Source organism: Heteronotia binoei, chromosome 4, assembly GCF_032191835.1.
Source record: "Heteronotia binoei isolate CCM8104 ecotype False Entrance Well chromosome 4, APGP_CSIRO_Hbin_v1, whole genome shotgun sequence".
Classification (NCBI taxonomy): Eukaryota; Metazoa; Chordata; class Lepidosauria; order Squamata; family Gekkonidae; genus Heteronotia; species Heteronotia binoei.
Genome location: NC_083226.1, coordinates 64,270,713 through 64,287,701, shown reverse-complemented (window position 1 = coordinate 64,287,701; position 16,989 = coordinate 64,270,713). Strand labels below are relative to the sequence as shown.

The following is a 16,989-nucleotide window of genomic DNA, read 5'->3' as shown; positions in this document are numbered from 1 at the left end:
GCTCTTCCTCCGATGCCCCCAAGTCTGGCTCATTGCCATCTTCCCCGCCCTGTAAGGCAGAGAGACATGCGAGAACCTCCTTTTGAAATGCGATCGTGGCAGCCCTGCTGGTACCAGTGAGCCCTGTGACTCTCCGTGAAGGGCCTGCCGACCCTCTTTCACCCTCCAAAGCCGCCAAGTGGTCAAGTATCACCTGCCGCATACCGGCATCCTTCCACTCGTCAGCCGGCGGCTCCGCAGGAGTGGGCCTCTTAACCGGCTTCTTAGCGGGCTGTTTACCCTTTGAAGAGCCTTGCCCCTTCTTAGGCCCCATAGCTGTTACTGAACCGCCCCCACTCAATTGCCTCCTTGCTTGGACCGTTTGGTGAGACACAGTAAATAAACCTGGGACCCTCTGCTTAATGAGCAGGTGCTCCACCACTGAGCCACTGTCCCTCCAAGGCTGCCAGGCTAACAAAGCTGGCTTGAAAAAGAAACTGCCCACCCCTGACGAGAGGCCCCACTAATCCTCTAGAATCCAAGGACCAGCCCCCTCAAATCCACCCGGCTAGCCTTACGAGGCGATGACTCCCCATTTATATAAGAGGAGGGAAGGGTAGGAACATCTTCAGCCACCCAAGAACCCGACCCCCATGGAAGCGCCCACAGCCACACTCTAGCCGTTCAAGAAACCAACCACCCGCTCAGAAGGCGACGGAGAAAAAGAAGGTGGGGGGGATGCCCACAGCCGGCCAAGCCTCCCACTGGAACACCCAGCCAGCCACTCTCAAGCCCGGGCCCAGCCAACACCCTCAGAGGAAAAAAAAGGGGGGGTGGGAAAACGGCCACAGCCGCCCAAAACCACCTGAAAACAGGAGAAAACACCGTCCGAAGACAGGAAAACAGGAGAAAATGCCATCTGAAGACAGGAAAACAGGAAAAACTGCCGTCCAAAGAGGAGACCAGCCGCTCGTCAGAGCTCCGCGCCGCCGCTCCTCAGCCATCCGGCCGAAACGCCGGTAGCTTCAGGCCCCGAAACTGGACCAGCTCACCGCTGTGAAACAGCTGATCGCGGCCAAGCTGTTCCAGCCGAAAAGCCCTAGACGAACTGCGCCACAGGGGGCTGGGCCATCCTATATAAGGCCGCCCACCCCCAAGCAGTTCAGGGCAAAACCATTGTCTCTCCTCCAGCAGGGGAGGCAATGGACGGCCCCCAGCCGAATTGCTGGGTGGGACCGAATTGCTTTCAGACCATACTTTCCTGCATGTTTTGTTCCCAGCATCATAGATGACAGTCTGTCTTCTTTCAACCATTGATTTGTTATGTTAACTTTTTCCATAAAATAAAGAACTGCCATTAGAAAATAATCATAGAGAAGTAAATAAATGCAAGCAAAATGTAATAATTGGATTTGTTCTCCAAGAACTGAAATGTGGAAAGGGCTTCATGGGTTCAATTAATTCTGAAGTGTTTCTGGTCCAGCATTTGAAGATGCAATCACTGTTAGCAGGGTTTTTTTCCTGAAAAAAGAGGTTCCAGAACTCTCAAGAGGGAATTGATGCAGAAACACACAGGTGCCCATCATAGACTTTTAGACATTTTTTGAGAATTTTGTTTCCACAAAGAGGTTCTGGAGCTCCATTCCACCACATCCCCCCCCCCCCCAAAAGCCCTGACTGTTATGAATAATAGCTTGCCATTTACAATGGGAATAGAGTATGTGTTGAATGTACAGTGTGTTACTTGATTTTTATTGTAAAATTAAGCAGTCAGTGTATAACTAAATAAAAAGTATAATTGAATGAGTATCTTTAATATCTGGAAAACAGGATTTCACAGCTAGGTAACTTGTCAGAGACAAGAGACCAAGATGGGTGGGACTGCCTGAAAATAAGTAATACCAATGACAAAAAAATTAGAGACACCAAAAAACACCAATATGGCCTCATAAAATGCTAAATGGGCCTGATATGCAATGTCCAGGAACAAGATGGCGCCGAACTAGCAGCCATGGATCTCATAGCTCTGCAAGTTGACTGTTTCTTTTAACCTTATTGTAATGTACTGAGTTACGAGATTTGTAGAAGGCAACATACTTTATTTGTAGAAGGCAACATACTTTACATCACAGAGAACATGGCGGGGCCGGGTCCCCGATTATATACATCTCCCGGAACAACCCTCTTACCTGGCCAGGTCCAATCCTGGCCAGTTAAACTTCCCGCCACCAATCTTCATAGGCAGAGGGTATTTACGTCCTTACATCCGGTGACCTGCAGTCTCCCACTAGTCACCTCTGCACACGTGCGCTGTGTTGTGAGTTCAGGGATTGAATTACAAGACACAACACTTATCTTCCTTAAAATTTGGATTTTGTTTGAACTATGATTTTAAATGTATGATACTAGGACCCCGTCTAATTAGAAGCGGTCTGCTTTCAAATTAAGCCCTGGAGCTGTGTTAATGAGATAAGCTGGGAACGCCAAGAATGTAAAGGCAATAAAGCTGCCCCACTATCTCCTTTTTAGCCAAACATAACGTTGCCAGCTTAAACAAGGAGGCTAAAACTGCTACCTTCTTTTAATTATCCTATAATCGACACTTCAAGGCTGTAAGGCTCAGTAATGGGTGCTAACAAGTATATAAGGGATTCAGATGAGTCATTTACACCTCCTGTTAGCAAACAGAAAAAGATAGATTCTTTTTGCAGCCAATGAGACCCCAAACTGTAATAGTTCCTCTGCAAGTTGTTTTGCACCTCTGCCTGATGTACTTAACTTAGATGTAAGTTTTATTGCGGATACTGAAAACTCACCACTATCAGTAATAAGCACAGAGGCAGCAGATAACTTCTTGAAGGAGGTCCCTACATTGATTGCTCAGACTGTGAATTGTATTTTTGCATCATTGAATGAAATTAGATCCGACCTTGAACAACTTAGGAAAATTGTAACTGGACTTACAAGTATAATTAAATCTTCAAGTGATAATATGCACAATGATGTTTGGCCCTCCTAGCTCCAGTCTTAAAGTTGGATGAGCCAAGTCTGAGCCAGAGCAGACAAATAAAGAGAAATCACACAATTTGATCTTGCAATCAAATAAGGTCTGCTTAATTGTATGCCCTTATAAAAGACAGACTCCCTCCTGAAAGCTCAAGAAACAAGTAGTTTCTCATTTGAGAAAGTTTTTTCCCCAAAGAACAAGACTTCAATAGATTTAACATCTACATAAATACTAACTAGCAACAGTCAATCCCAGATGATTTTACTAAATTTTAACAGCCCCAGGTGGCCCTCTGTATTACTACATCAGGAAGCTTTTCAGAGATCCAGAGGGATTTTCCCAGTTAGAGTCTTTGCCAACACTACTATTATGCCTCTATTCCCAAGAACTTATCATGCAAAGACTTTATTTAATACAATGACTCCTCCTTGAAAATTTTAACAGCATTACCTATCCAGGCAAAAAGCAATGTCTAGCACACTTAAAATTCTTCAAAGAAGAAACGGATGTCTTCATTTTGAAAACTCCATCAAAGACAATCTACCTTATGAAGCATCTCCTTCAGATACCAACCTTCTTGATTGTCAGGCTGTAGGAGAGGAGTCTGATTTCCACACCTGGGCAGTTGGTCAGCATTTCCCAAGGATTCTTAAGTGCTTGGACATAGCCCTTCAATCATTACCTAGAAGACCATGAACTTGGACTGCCTGATCCTTTGATAGAATGCCCAGCTCAATATAATCCACCTCTACTAGAACCAACTGTTGTAATTGAGAGAAGGTGTACCAATTTGAGAACAGCTACTTCACTGAACAATTCTGATCCCTGCACTTTTGCTGAAAGGAGAACAGCATCTGAGAATTTGGACATTTCCATGAAGCTGTGTAGCATATCTACAGCATGAGGAGTTGGACTCTACCCACTTCAGTAATTAGGAATTAGAGTCAGCTGGAAACTGTGACAATGTTATGATCAATACCTACTTTTCTCTTTTCATGTGATCCTTCCTGAATGCTGACCAGTTCAAAGTTTGTATTACTACTTTCATATTTGCTCTGATCTGCAGCCTAATATTGTTTGTTGGTTGGCTTAAGCAGTTGTCCTTGTGTGATTAGTATTTTTTTTTCATGCAAGTAGTGTTGAGTAGAGTTTTCCTGTGGGAGAATGGTTAATAAATTTTAATAATCAAATCTGCCACAATGATATGCAGCCCTACAGGTTTAGTCCTTTTTTAATACTGGAAAAGGTAGAGTACCTACAAGGAGACCTCATTGCCCCTTCCTCCCATCCACCGTATTTCCCTAGTAGTCTTTACAGTCATCCCCATCCCTCCTCTCCACCACCTCCCATCTCTTCCCCTGGCAACCACTGTTTCCTCCCCACCTTTCTGATACACCCTTCCCTCCTTCACCCTACTTCTTCTTCTTTTTTAGCCTCACCTGTTCCTCCCTTTCCAGTTTCACTCTTCCAATTCCATCCCATCTTATCCTTTTCAGTTTATCCCCCACCACCACCCTGTATTGGCACTAACTATGGCTGAGAATTCTCAGCAAAGTTGGAAAGTAAGATCTGTGTAGTTTTAACATTAAACAAATATGTCCTTACTCTATTTGTATGCATGCCTCAGTGAATATTATTTCCTTGTCTATTTTCACTGTTGGCAATAATCAAATTGAATTGGATGGGCATATTAGCAGAGGGAAGAAAATAAATATTGAAGAAACTAAATATACAAAAGTCTATCCTTGATTTTTTCCCAAATTTAGATGTTTTAAATGGCATTTTTTTATTATATGATTGTATTGCCTCCAACTTTCTACTACCTGGATTCCTATGAACAAATGCCTAATAAAGGTTTCAGTATCAGTAAAAAGTATCAGTAAAAAGCTAAGTGATAAGCAGAAAATAAAACAGGGTGTGTATACAAATAGAAGGTACAAGAAAGCTAAGTTAAAAAGGAGCTGAAGATGGCAAGGAAAACTAAGAAAATCTAAAAGAGTTTTTTCAAGTATGTTCTGAGGAAGCAGAAGAAAGCAATAGCCCTGTTACACAGTAAGCATGGTGATATAACAAAGGGAACCTGGAAGTGGGTTGCTCCTATTTGATGATCTTCACCTTCTTCTCAAAGGGGAACCATGTGCAATTTCACCTGAGTGGTGAGGGGACTCTATTGAAGATCAAAATTGTTACAAAATTGGTCAGAGAATACCTTGATATTCTAAATGAGTTAAAGTCTTCAGGGCCTGACAAATTACATCCTAGGGTATGGTATGAAAGGATCTTGCTGTTATATCCTCCGAACATTTGATTACTACATTGGAAAAATCCTGGAGGACAAGTGAACTCTCATGAGGCTCAAGACAGGCAACCAAGATCCACTTCTTTAAAAAGGAGGACCAAGAACACTGCAGACCAGGGTGACTTCAGTACTAGGGAAGCTATTACAACAAATTATAAAGTTATCAGTCTGTAAGCAATACACTGATTAGCAGAAACTAGCAATAACTGGTCAAGGACAAATCCTGCCCGAGTGATCTTCCCTAATTTTTATCAGGTTATTAGCTTAGTGAGTTGTGAGACTGCTGTGGGCATAATATATATTTGAATATCTCTTCTAAAAATTTTGGTAATTTGTTAGGCAGAGCACTTAATAACATGCTCTTGGCTTCCATTTTTAATTTAAACTTTAATATGTTCTATATTTTAATATGTTCTACATGCAGGTCCTTGATTGAAGGAACCTTTCCCATGCCCCTTAAGGAGGTGGCAGTATGTCTTCTCCTCAAAAAACCATCCTTGGACCTGGCTGTATTGGCAAACTACTGTATTGGTCGCCCTCAAGGATGGTCTCCCACTTGAGACATCTGGATTGGGGCAGCTCAGCAATGCTGTTGTTGTTAGATCTGTCGGCTGCGTTCAATACAGTTGACCATCAGCTACTGTCCTGCTGCCTTGCCAATGCAAGGATTCAGGGGTCTGCCCTTCAATGGCTCATCTTTTTTCTCCAAGGCCAGGGACAAAGCGAGGCCATAGGGGAGCAATCGACCCAGAGGCACCCACTTGTATGTGGCATGCCTCAGGGGGCAGTTCTCTCCCCGATTTGTTTAACATCTATATGCACCCCCTTGCCCAGATTGTCTGGAGATACAGGCTGAGTTGTCACCAGTATGCAGATGATACCCAACTCTATCTATTGATGGGGGGCTAGTCCAGCTGCGCCCTGGAAGATCTTGACCTGGCATTGCAAGCTGTAGTGAAATGGCTCAAGCAGAGTCAACTGAAATTTAATCCAGCAAAGACTGAGGTCCTGTGTCTAAGTCATGGTGGCCTGGGTAGGGAGATCCCTCTGCCAGCCTTTGATGGGATTACATTAGTGCAAGTTTCAAAGGTCAAGAGCTTAGGGGTGCTCCTGGAGCCTTTGCTGACAATGGAGGCCCAGGTAGCAGCCACTGCCAAATCTACATTTTACCATCTTAGGTGGATAAGGTAGTTGGTTCTGTACCTGGAGCCGCAACAACTTGGCAACAGTGATCCATGTGATGGTCACCTCGAGAATAGATTACTGCAATGCCCTCTACATGGGGCTGCCCCTGACTCAAATTCAAAGGCTGCAGCTAGTGCAAAACACATCTTCAATGTTGTTAATGGAGCTACATGTACAGAAACACATTCAACATGTGCTGGAAATATTACACTGGCTGCCTGTGGCATTCTGGATTTGTTTCAAGGTGCTGGTTATAACCTTTAAACCCCTATATGGCCTGGACCTGTCTTATCTTTGGGACTGCCTTTCCCCATACATACCCCAGAGAGCACTATGTCTGGGGTTCCAAAATCATCTTAAGATCGCCAGACTGAAAGAAGCTCGATTATCCAGAGCCAGAGCATTCTTGGTAATAGCCCCCTGCTATTCAGTGAGATTTGAAAGCAAATTTAAACAATTCAGTCTTACAGACCCTGCAGAGTGCTGTCCCCGAAGACATCAGGGCCCCGTGGGACCTGCCACAGTTCTGCAGGGTCTGTAAGACTGAATTGTTTAAATTTGCTTTCAACGGCTAAGGGGAGGCGGCTACTATTCCACAGCACCAGCAATCTCACTGAATTGAAGAACTGGAAGCAGAAACATCAGAATAATCAAAATTTCAATGTGCATCTTGGATGTAATGATTGTAAAATGTATGGAAATGATTTTATTGTATATCTTGTTTTAAAATTCTATGTTTGTTTTTAACTGTTGTGAGCTGCCCTGAGCCCATTGGGGGATATAAATTGGGGAATATAAATTTGAGTAAATAAATAAATAATGAAAATTTAAATATGTTCTACATTTTGGTGTATTTCTTTCCAATATATTTTTGCTGTTTTATACGTCCATCACATATGAAAGGTTTCATCTTCTTTCATATGTACCCCACATACATCACCTAGAGCCCGGCATCAGCCGGTATAAGGCAATTCAATAATAATAATAATATAGGATCATCTTGTGGGAATCATCCAGAAGTTTATAAATCAGGAGGATGAAAGAGACTGAGACCAATTCAACATTAGCCTTTGTCCCAGTTTCATTTTTGGCTCTTGAGTTTGCACAGGGCAAAAAGCAAGCAAGGAACATGCTGCCCCACTCCAAAGATGCCATTGCAGAATCTGGGAAAAAGAGCCATTGTGAGGAGCCCTGTACAGAAGGAGGCAAGTGATAAATGCAGAATGGATCTGAGTAATCTTTGCCTTGTTTTGAAATAATGCCCTGCTTAAGTGAGTGGAATAAAGAACAGTCAGAAGGTGCATAACCTCCCTGATGGCCTGCGAAAAGTACCCCAAGACTGTGGCAAGATCTGAAGTTTTGACCAAAGCTAGAACACAATTGGCGTGAAATCCAGAACAGAAGTGCTAAGCAAGAAAGAGAATGGCTGTTTCTGGAACTTGCCATGGAACAATATTTTGACTGGAACCTCTTCCTGCTCTCTATATAAATACAAAGAGCAAAAATCCAAAAAGAAAGAGAAACACAACCTGTGTGTTTGTGTGAATGCACTAGGAATGAAGTGCTTTCATTATTTCCCTACAGCAAAGGGGGGTGGAGATCATTGGTAGAAAAAAAGTAATTTTGCAAAGAATTGTGTTTATTAAGATTTTTTTTGTTGTTGTCTAGTGTGCTTGTATTTTGGTTGGAAATAAAATGTCGCTTGATTGCTCAAGTGTGCTGCTGTAGCACAAAGTGAATGTAAATGAGGTTATCTAAGATTAGGTAGCATATATCTTTCTAGATTGCAGCTATTATCAATACAAAAAATTATTTTTATCCTGTATCTCCTGAACATGTCAGAAATTCAGTATTAGGACTTTATAGAGTGTGAAAACTGCCAAAGAAATTAAGGTTTAATTCATAGATGAATAGAAAGAAAGGAGCTGAACTGCAAATGTACATTTGTGTGGAAAAATACTTTGGTAATATGATCCTTTTGCTTTTTTATTTTTTGTAAGCCTGTTACTCCCCCCCCCCCCCCCGCTTCAGAAGGCAGCCAGTATAGTTAGTTAGATGGCTAGACATTATCTAGGTAGGTAATAGTGTAACAGTTTGGGTTTTAATCATAAAAAGAAACATAATTTTCTTCACGATATATCTCCTCAATGGGTCTAAAGGGCTCTGGTCAACCAGCTTGACCAGAGATTCAAAAGAAAGTACCTTTTTAAAAAAGAAAGAAAACACCTCTGTGTTCTTTATAAAGTTTATATCTCTGCTTCCTGGCACTACATTTTATGACAAACATGTCCTGGCCCAATAAGGTCTCGCTTATGTCAGATCCGGCCCTCATAACAAATGAGTTGTGAAAGCAACGTCACCCCAGAGTCGGAAACGACTGGTGCTTGCACAGGAGACTACCTTTACCTTTATCCTACACTAGTCAGATCTCATACAACATACTGAGTTCAGTTTGAAGCACTGCATTTTATGAAAGATGTGAGCAATTAGAAGCAGGCAACAAAGTTTTGAAAACAAGCCCTAAAAGGAAAGGTTGAAGGGACTACTGGGTATGTTATGCCTGGAGAAGAGAAGTGTAAGGGCAAGTATGGTCATGTTAATCAAATACCTAAAGATGGAAGAAGGCAAAGACTTATTCTCTGCTATTACAGAAGGCAAGATTAAATCTAATGGCTTTACATTACAGGAGGGCAGATTTCAGCCAAACACTGAAGAAACTTTCTGTGAGAGTTTTTCAACAATAGAACCAATTACCAGGGGTTGGGGGGGGGGGGCGTGTTTCTCCCTTGCTGCAGTCTTCAATTTGCAGCAATCTATTAGAGAAGCTCATCCTCTATGATTCTTGAGTTGATCAGGGGGTTGCACTGGATAGCCTATAAGGCTTCCAGCTCACTGATTCTATATGTGTCTTTGTTGGATCCAATTCAACTGAAATGAGAATTTGTAGTTAATCAACTATACCAGCTTCTTTTCTTTTTCACTTTAGGCAATGCTGGGACGAGGCAATGAAGAGTCATCACGAAAGAAGGAGGAAGAGGAAGTTCACAGCAGGCATAGATTGATCCCCTTTGGACGGAAAATCTATGAATTCTACAATGCACCAATTGTTAAATTTTGGTTTTACACTGTAAGGGGCATTTATTATTTTGTCATCTGTTATTAGTAACAAAAATTTGCATATGCCCCTTCAGTAGTATGTTTACAGTGATAAGCCATGCAGTATTTGTATGTCTAACTATGCACAAGTGGGTGGTTTGCAGAAGAATTTGAGACCCTCTGTACATTACTGGGTACTAATTAGGAACTAGTGGGATATTTTTTTAAAAGTATATTTACTCTAGTTCGTGCCAACATAATGGGAAGGGGAAAATAGGATAGCTCAACAAACTGGCTTCCCTGTTCGTGACTCTGCACTCTGAAAAATCTGCACTCTGACAAAATTTTGGGTCAAATTACCTGTTCACTGTCACGTCAGTGGACTGCAAGTGTACAAGATTCCTGGCACAGAAAAGGAGCTTCCTCCTCCACTGGAGGTAATTGTGGAATGGACAGATGTGCCCTTGGAGGGTTGAATGGCATTTTTCTAGTTTGGATTTTGGGAACAGTTTCCATTTTGCTATTCTGGATTATACAGTTTCCCAGTACCATTTTGAGATTTAGACTGGGGGGGATTCTAAAATGTTGGGGTTCCATTATTACCTGGGGAGCTAAAGTGATTGTTTTTCAAGAAAAGTACACTGAAATTGCAAGAGAGCCAGTCCTATATGTCTACTAAGGAACCCCCAAGTTTCAACCAAACCGAATCATAGGGTCCAATTCCACAAGCCCCTGAACAAAGTGCTTCCAACCATTCTGCTTTCCTCCATTATTTCCTGAGCAGGGGGTGGGATTCCATGCTTTCTCCAGGGCAAAGAAGTCAATAGCCAAACACACAAAGAGCAAGCAGTGGCCAAAAGCCTCCAGATACAAATAGAACCAGCAAGCCAATAGAACCAATGCCAAACCAACAGATCGCAGCAGAACAACAAGCCAATGTGGCAAGCCGACAACAACCAATGTCAAACCAGCACAGACAAACCAAACCAACTTAAGCAAGGGGACACTATTACAAGCCCAACAAAACCAATTTCAAACCACAGAAGCCAAGCAATATCAAATGTAACAAGCCCAACACAACAAATGTCAGACCAGAAAATCTAAGAAAACTAACTTGATAAGTCAGTACCAAAGCAGTTTGCAACATCTGGCAAGACACACACATTAACACACAAACATACAAAGAAGACCTCAGAAAGGGGGAAGAAGAGATTTTGGGATACCCAGGTTCTCCTCTCTCTGCATTCTGCAGCCTATACCATCACTGCCTCACAGAGGAACCTCAGAAGCTGAACTTCATTTTAGGTGCTTTAGTGGGATCTGCTTGTTTTAATTGAGATATACATGTATTTTTCTAATATCTCTTGTTCAAATTATATCTGTGGGTTTTATTCTTTATGACAGTGACAAGAATTTTTGGCATCCTATTTATTTTCGGAACAGAATTGGGCTAAAAAGTGCTTAGCCCCACTAACAACCCTCCATGTTGCACTTAACAAGGCTTAAGTTGAGGGTTGGTTTGTAAAAGAAAAAATTAAGAACTCAGTTTGTAATGTAGCTTTTATATAGCATCAATCAAACGGGATAATATCCCTGCTGTTTCTTTCTACTGCTGAGTTTTGAGAAAATAATTTTTCCCAAACTCTCCAACATAGACTGAGAGGGTGAAGCACATACTCCATTCACTCACAAAGTCCAAGACTGGGTAATTCAAAAGCAGCAAGTTGATCTTCAGTTGCTCAGTTCTCCAAAGGAGAGACATGAAAGGTACAAGCTGAAAATGATGCCCTTCTTGGAAAAAACATGCTTGCTCTGCATGCTCAATGGAGAGCATGGGAGGAACTTCTGAGCCACAAGAGAGAGGTCTGGCTAGACCAGGGGTGGCCAAACTTGCTTAACATAAGAGCCACATAGAATAAATGTCAGATGTCTGAGAGCCATAAGACATGAACCTCAGATGTCTGAGTCACAATACAGGTGGGGGAGAGGGAGGATGGAGGGAGGGAGAGGAAGAAATAAAGCAACTTTAAATGCATTCTCCAAGCAGCCAGCTGGCTTAGCTTGAAGAAGTGATTTAAAGAGAGAAATGCCTTCTCCAAGCCAGCTAATGAAGCAGAGGGGGCTTCGAGAGCCACACAATATGTGTGAAAGAGCCACATGTGACTCCCAAGCCACAGTTTGGCCACCCCTGGGCTAGACCATCTCTTTTATGGCCCAGTAGCTCAGTGGATCAGTGGCAAATGACACACAAGGCTCAGGTAGGTTGTCCCTTGCCACTGAATTTACAGAAGCCTGGCTTGTGTGCCTCATGTTCCCATTGGCACCTACTGTCCCCTTGATGGCCTCCGTCACCACAGCTATCCCAGGAGTGACTATGTGGGAGCACCCTGCTTAGAAAGATGGGAGTGGGCAGAGCAGCAGTTGTTTTCCCCCTCCTCATCTTCTCCTGGAGGCAGCATGCCCCTCTTGGTCATTTCCACTGAGAGAGTTCATCTCTCCAGCAAATCAGCTGGCCAACATACTTGACAAGGTTGCCTTTGATACGTGGGTCACCCATGGTCACTAATATGTAAACTGTCTGCTTGGTGGTTTCAGGCAGGCACAAAAGCACAACCTTTTAAAACTTTTTTAAAAAACAGTGCAAAACAAAACCAAGGGAAACTATATTTTTTAAAGAACCAGAAGGAAACAAGTTCCTCCCTCCAAATGTAGTCCTACAGGCAAAAAAACCCACCTATGTTATTTTTAGATAATATTTTAAAAACAAAGCACACTGTAAGCAAAGCCGTCTTCAGGGTGGGCCCTTTCTGTCTTGACACAGCACAATAACACAGGAAGGCAGCAACAGACAGCAAAATCCAAGGCACAGAGCAGCAGAAGGCTACAGCACTCCAAAGAAGCCAACTCTGAAATGGAGTCAGGCTGCAGCCAGGCCTGCTTTTTATCCTCTTTGCCCATGGTCAGAGAGCTATGGAGGGCTGTGAGAGAAGTAGCATTACTGGGTAGAGAGTTCTAGTGCTTCCCTACTATTTGATTCCATTTCCTGACGGAGAGCTGCCTCCCACACTTCCCTCCCTTTGGATGGAGAGCCAGTTTGGTGTAGTGGTTAGGAGCACAGACTCTAATCTGGCAGAACTGGGTTTGATTACCCACATTCAGCTGCTGGGTGATCTTGGGTCAGTCACAGCACTCTCAGAGCTGTTCTCTCAACAGCAACTCTCGAAAGATCTATCTCAGCCCTACGTACTGTTGTGGTGAAAGGAAGGAAAAGGAGACTGTAAACCACTCTGAGTGAAGGGTAGTATATGAATTCAATCTCCTTCTCCTCCTGCTCCTCCTCCTCCCAGGGGTGGAATTCTAGCAGTAACTCCTTTGCATATTAGGCCACACACCCCAGATGTAGCCAATTCTCCAAAAGTTTACAAGGCTCTTTTTTGTAACCTCCAGGAGAATTGGCTACATCAGGGGTGTCTCCTCCTCCTCCTATTCTCCTTCTTCCTCTTCTTGCTAAATAGAAGAAAAACAGGCCTGATAGTTTTAAATTCCAGCCTCAGATATTTCCAAATATTACTGAATATTTCTGGAATTTCTGGAAATATTCAGGAGCTGATTATCAGTATTCTAATAATCCCAAATATTGCACTGGATACTCCAATATACATGAAAAAATACTGATAAAGGTATTTTTTTCAGATATGTATTTGGACCAGATATATCTGAATGCACATCTTTAATAGGATGCATCAGAACTTTCAACCCACAAGGAACTGATGGCCCAGAATATTAACCTTGTTGCTAAAATTTGACTAGGTTTGGAAAAACTGTTATATGACCAGCAGAAAACTGGGTTTATTTCTTTGCAGATGGCATACATTGGGTACCTGATGTTGTTCAACTATATTGTGTTGGTGAAGATGGATCGCTGGCCTTCCACACAGGAGTGGATAGTGATCGCATATATTTTTACAATGGGGATTGAAAAGATGAGAGAGGTAATATTATTGTGAAAGACCTGAAAATAGAAATGCTTTCTCATGTTCTGTTCTTCCCCAATATATGTTGTTCAGAGCTTTTTTTTGTAGAAAAAGTCCAGCAGGGATGCATTTGCATATTAGACCACACCCCCTGACATCACCATTGTTTTGCATAGGGCTTTTTTGTAGGAAAAAAACAGAAGTGACTCATTTGCATATTAGGCCACCCCCCCCCCTTGACACCAAGACAGCAGGAATTGTGTTCCTGTGTGTTCCTGCTCAAAAAAAAACCCTGATGTTTTAAATTTATCAAAAATATTTTTTCTTTTTAGGTGATAATGTTAATACTGTATATTCATGCCCTGGTTTTTCAAAGTGATACCCCCCTTTCCCACATTAAAATATAATTTGGATTTTCCACAGCCAAGTATAAAAAGTGCTGGGTTGCTATAATGGCAGTTTTTAATCGAATGTCAGCTTGATTTGGCATCTAAATTCAAGCACTTCAACAAAGTGTAGTTTGTTTTGTGTGGATTAAACCATGGTTTAGAACTGCAATTTACAGTGATAAAATAACCCCCAATTTGTTAAGTTTACAAATTCAATCAAAGACTTCCTGAACTTGGAACTCTTCAATCTCTGTTTCATGTACAAAAAGGAGAGGGATGTGTAGGAGGAATGGAACACCCAAACCTGAGAATAAGCCAAGTTTGATTGGGGTGTGGGAGACAGTTTGCTCATAATATAGGGATATAGGAATATATAAAAGTGTGTTGTATGAATACAGTAATGAAAAGCATGGAAAATAACCACCAGGGGGCTCTTTGTCATTGATAATAAAGGTTTTGAAGAATGTTACTTAGCTGAAAATATTTCTAGTAATCTGGACATTACATTTTCCAAATAAGTCATTTCAGCTAAGTAGTTGTCTTTATTTTATTTCCATTTATAATTGTTTTATAAATTTTTTTTTAACTATAAAAATCATTATAGGCTAAAGAGCATTCACAGAAAATTACTCCAAAATTTATACTGCAGTATTTCTTCAGGCTAGTTTGTCTTCTTAGAATCCAAGTGGAGAGCTATAATGTAGTTCCAGTCAAACATCTTCCAAAAAGTTGCAGACCAGATTAATGCTTATTATTATTAAATGATAAAAGCAAACTATAAAATTAATAGAATCATAGCCTGTCCTCCAGGGTAATCTACAAACAGAACATAGGCTTAATTAATACAATAATGTATTTTCCAGCTTCAGAGTACAGATGTCAATAGCAATGTTTAAGCACCAAATCAGACTCTAAAAAGAAATGTAAAACCAAAGCCTGACCCACTTTTTAAAGCACATTATGCATATAGTAGGAAAAAAGGTCATTTGGCTAAAGCTAGCAGAAATCAATGTAGAGTATTATAATATTGTCCAACCCTGCAAAATTCACACAAAGGATGCAGTATGAAATACCCAAGCACACTGTAAATACCAAGAACAGACTATAAGTATACTGCAGTTTGTCAACAGTGGCAAATGTCTGCCCTGATACAATTTGTATGGACAATGTATGCACAGAGCCCCCTGGTGGGATACAAATAAAAAACAATGTCATGACCATATCACACTGGCTGCCTCAGCTGCTGAAGCATTACTTTAGATAGAGCAAGATTGTAAGAAACCCCCAGAGTTTGTTTTCTGAGGAAAAGTAGAAAGAAAATCAACCCTCATGTCAATTATGAACAAACAATGAAGTGTCTTGGGGGCTGAGGGGAAAGCAGAAAGGGCCCAGCTGAATCATCTTTCATGTGTTTCCCTAGCATCCACAAGGCTCTTTCTGAACCTTCTTGTTCTCTCCTAGGTTGAGAAGCAGACCTTCCTGCACGAGCTATAATAGGTGCCCCTTATATGCTAAAACATTTTGGAGACCAGGGTATAGCTACATAGTTGTGCTTCCCATGTGTAAATGCTGAATCATGCCAGCCATTTCTTAAATTTGGTTTTGGCTTATGTAGTATGCCATGTTTCCCCTTTTGGGGGTTAAAGTAAAGTAGCAAGTCTATCCCTGCATCCTCTTTCATGTTCTCTAGATATTAATGTCAGAACCTGGGAAGCTGCTGCAGAAGGTGAAAGTGTGGCTTCAAGAGTATTGGAACGTTACCGATCTCATTGCCATTCTCCTGTTCTCTGTGGGTATGGTACTTCGCCTCCAGGATCTGCCAATCAGGAGTGATGGTCGTGTGATATACTGTGTCAACATCATTTACTGGTATATCCGATTGCTAGACATCTTCGGGGTGAACAAGTATTTGGGGCCATATGTAATGATGATTGGGAAAATGGTAAGAAAAGTGTCCCATCCTTCTTGTTTGTATTGCATGTTAAAACTGAAGCAATAGGAGTTGCTAACTTCATGCAACCTCAGGGATTAACAGTAAACCTGCCTCTAGGCAGTACAAAATCTTTACAAAAGAAGACATCAGCATTTTCCAAGTCTTCCTCTACACTATCTGTCTCCACTTCCTTTTATTTATTTTATTTGACTTTTATCCTGCTCTTCCCACGAAAGGGCTCAGGGCAGGTTTTAGCAAGATGGGAATGGGTCTGCATCTGTAGAGAGATGTTTTCAACAGCAAATCTCTTGTACTGTTCTCCTGTAGGTTTGCCAGGTCTGTGTGAGAAAACGCCTGGAGACTTTCGGGGTGGAACCAGGAGAGGGCAGGTTTAGAGTTGCCAGATCTTACTTGGCTCCCAGTAGGGAAAGTTTTGACACATGCACACAATTGCATCACCCAGATGTGATGTCATCACACCAGGCAAGTTGAGTGGGGATGTTCTGGCAATTTGGCTAAAAACTCTATGGTGGTATAGAGTTTTTAGCCAAATTGCTAGAGTGCTCCTGTGATGTGCCCAGCACAATGATGTCACTTCCAGGTGACATCATTGCACTGGGCACATTGGGCATGATGGAGCTCTTTGGGGCAGGAATCCCCCTGAGGGCCAGCTCTGTGCCAGTGGGTTGGGGGCCCCAAAACTGGGGGAAACCCCACCCCAGTGGGAGGCTCAGAACCCTAGTGGGGTTTGGGGAGGGGAGAGGTCTAAGCATAGGATTGCCAGCCTCCAGGTGGGCCAAGGAGAAAACCCCAAAACTGTCCATGATTAACCAGCCTCTACACAATAACACACCTTGAAAGGAAATTTTACAAATACTAATAAATATAATCACAAATCCTCATAGGCAGCACCATCACGGTATGGAACAGACCATAAAATTGGACCCCAATGTAATCATTCACAAATTCATAAACAAACTAATGTAAACCTCATCCCAAAAAACAGTCCATATAGTCCATTCACTTCCATATAGTTCAAATTATAAATCCTCCTCAGTTCCATATAGTCCAAATAGTAAATGCTCCAGTCGTACAACAATCCAAAAAATTCTTCAATGACAAGGAAG

General features: G+C 41.9%; 1 protein-coding gene across 10 annotated transcripts in view; it reads left to right on the top strand.

Annotated features, from left to right (window-relative positions):
* TRPM3 (transient receptor potential cation channel subfamily M member 3) overlaps positions 1 to 16,989 on the top strand; it is a 608,524-nt gene that overhangs the window by 553,032 nt on the left and 38,503 nt on the right. For all 10 annotated transcript variants that reach the window (XM_060237459.1, XM_060237453.1, XM_060237455.1 and 7 more), the window contains 3 exons: positions 9,457 to 9,597; positions 13,430 to 13,558; positions 15,620 to 15,871. In XM_060237459.1, the coding sequence (XP_060093442.1) occupies positions 9,457 to 9,597; positions 13,430 to 13,558; positions 15,620 to 15,871 (522 nt within the window). The remainder of the gene's footprint in view (positions 1 to 9,456; positions 9,598 to 13,429; positions 13,559 to 15,619; positions 15,872 to 16,989) is intronic.